This window comes from Nicotiana tomentosiformis, chromosome 8, assembly GCF_000390325.3.
Source record: "Nicotiana tomentosiformis chromosome 8, ASM39032v3, whole genome shotgun sequence".
NCBI lineage: Eukaryota > Viridiplantae > Streptophyta > Magnoliopsida > Solanales > Solanaceae > Nicotiana > Nicotiana tomentosiformis.
Window position 1 is genome coordinate 10,032,421 of NC_090819.1, and position 1,689 is coordinate 10,034,109.

The 1,689-nt window shown below is 43.6% G+C and overlaps 1 protein-coding gene across 1 annotated transcript; it reads right to left on the reverse strand.

Moving 5' to 3' along the window:
- Positions 1 to 667: 667 nt before the first annotated feature.
- LOC138897051 (uncharacterized) lies at positions 668 to 1,159 on the reverse strand. Its single transcript, XM_070183006.1, has one exon. The coding sequence runs from the start codon at positions 1,157 to 1,159 to the stop codon at positions 668 to 670; it is 492 nt and encodes a 163-aa protein (XP_070039107.1).
- Positions 1,160 to 1,689: the final 530 nt, after the last annotated feature.

The window sequence follows — 1,689 nt, forward strand, 5'->3', positions numbered from 1 at the left end:
ATTCATTTTATTGAATTTTGAAGATATGAGGGTTTACATCGGAATTTAAAAAGACAATAAAACTAAAAACATTCGAGTTACTCCCTGAAATAACTCAGAATACAAAAAAGATGGCAAGACTGAACTACCAGGATTCCCGCCTGATAGGGAATGGAGTAGCCTTCCAATTTTGCAATTTAGCATGGGCCCCATGTATTGCACCTCAGTAGTGCTCGACCCTTCGCCTTGTTGGACCATGTGGGCTTCATAGAGCATTTGCCTTATTGCTTCACAAATATCCACAACTTCATCGGTCGTGAAAGCCTTTTCTTCTTCTTTGATATATCTTGGCTTAACAAATGACTTGGCGAGATGCGGGACTGGTTAAGGCAGGACCCATCCATTTTTCTTACATTCATCGGCCCATTTTCCGTCCGCATCGGTGGCTTGGAAACCTATGCCAAATAATTTCTTGTTGGCAGCTAAGTTGACGGGTTTTGATGCCATGTAAGGATACCCCGAGCCCTTTTCCAGGTTTGTACCCATGCTTGATCATTTTATTGGCGACCATGATTGATGCGCTTGATAAACAAGGTTGAGGGCATGGGGTTCCTTCCTCGCACTGGTCGGCGAGCATAATTTCAAAGGCTTGGTAGACGATGTGCTCGCTTTTGTCTCTTGCCTCGAGCTATAGGATTGATGGGTCCCTGTAGATTGACTGTTCATCTTCTCCATGGACCACTATTTCTTGATTCTCATATTCGAACTTGACCATTTGATGGAGAGTAGAGGGAACGGCTCCTGCTGCATGGATCCATGGCCTTTGTAACAGAAAGTTATAGGAAGTGTCCATGTCCAGAACTTGAAATGTTACTTCAAAATCTACGGGGCCAATGGTTAGGATTAAGTCAATCTCCCCTATCGTGTCCCTATTGACACCATCGAAAGCACGCATGCAAACATTATTTGGTTTGATCCTTTTAGTTCCAATTTCCTTCCTTTGCAATGTTGATAGAGGGCAAATATCGACTCTGGGCCCACCATCCAACATGATGCTTTTCGAATAATATCCCTCACACTTGACGGTTAAGTGAAGGGCCTTTTTGTGGGCGGCTCCTTCGGGAGGTAAGTAGTTTCGGCTGAAGGAGATTCGGTTGACTTCAAAAACTCGCTCTGCCATTCTTTCTAAATGTTCAACTATGGTCTCAATTGGAACATACGCCTCATTGAGTGTCTTTAGAAGCACCTTCTGGTGTTCGTTTGAGCTCATCAGTAGAGACACAAGTGAAACCTGGGAGGGAGCCTTTTTGAGTTGATTAATTACAGCCTACTCTGAGGTTTTCATATTCCGAAAAAATTCCTCCGCTTCTTCAGCAGTTACAGGCCTTTTGAAGGGGAAACGCTTCTGCTTGATTTTGTTCAATTCTTCTGGGTTATGATACTTCCCAGATTGGTTTGTTTTATTCACTTCCGCCTTAACTTCCTTCCCTTTGTATGTGACAATTGTCTGATTGTAGTTCCAAGGGACGGTAGTAGTGTCTTTTATGGGATTTTGTGGCATGCGTCTAATGATCAAAGGCTCATCCAGCCTAGGTGTAATGACTGGCTTTCGTTCCAAGTAAGTCCTTTTTAGTACATACATTTTTGGTAGAGTTGGTGTGGTGTTCCTCTGCTTCAACCTCTTGGGAGGGTCTGACATGAGCTGTCCCT

Bases quoted from the DNA above. Each gene is read 5' to 3' on its own strand.
- LOC138897051 (XM_070183006.1), bottom strand. From the start codon at position 1,159: ATGGCAGAGCGAGTTTTTGAAGTCAACCGAATCTCCTTCAGCCGAAAC.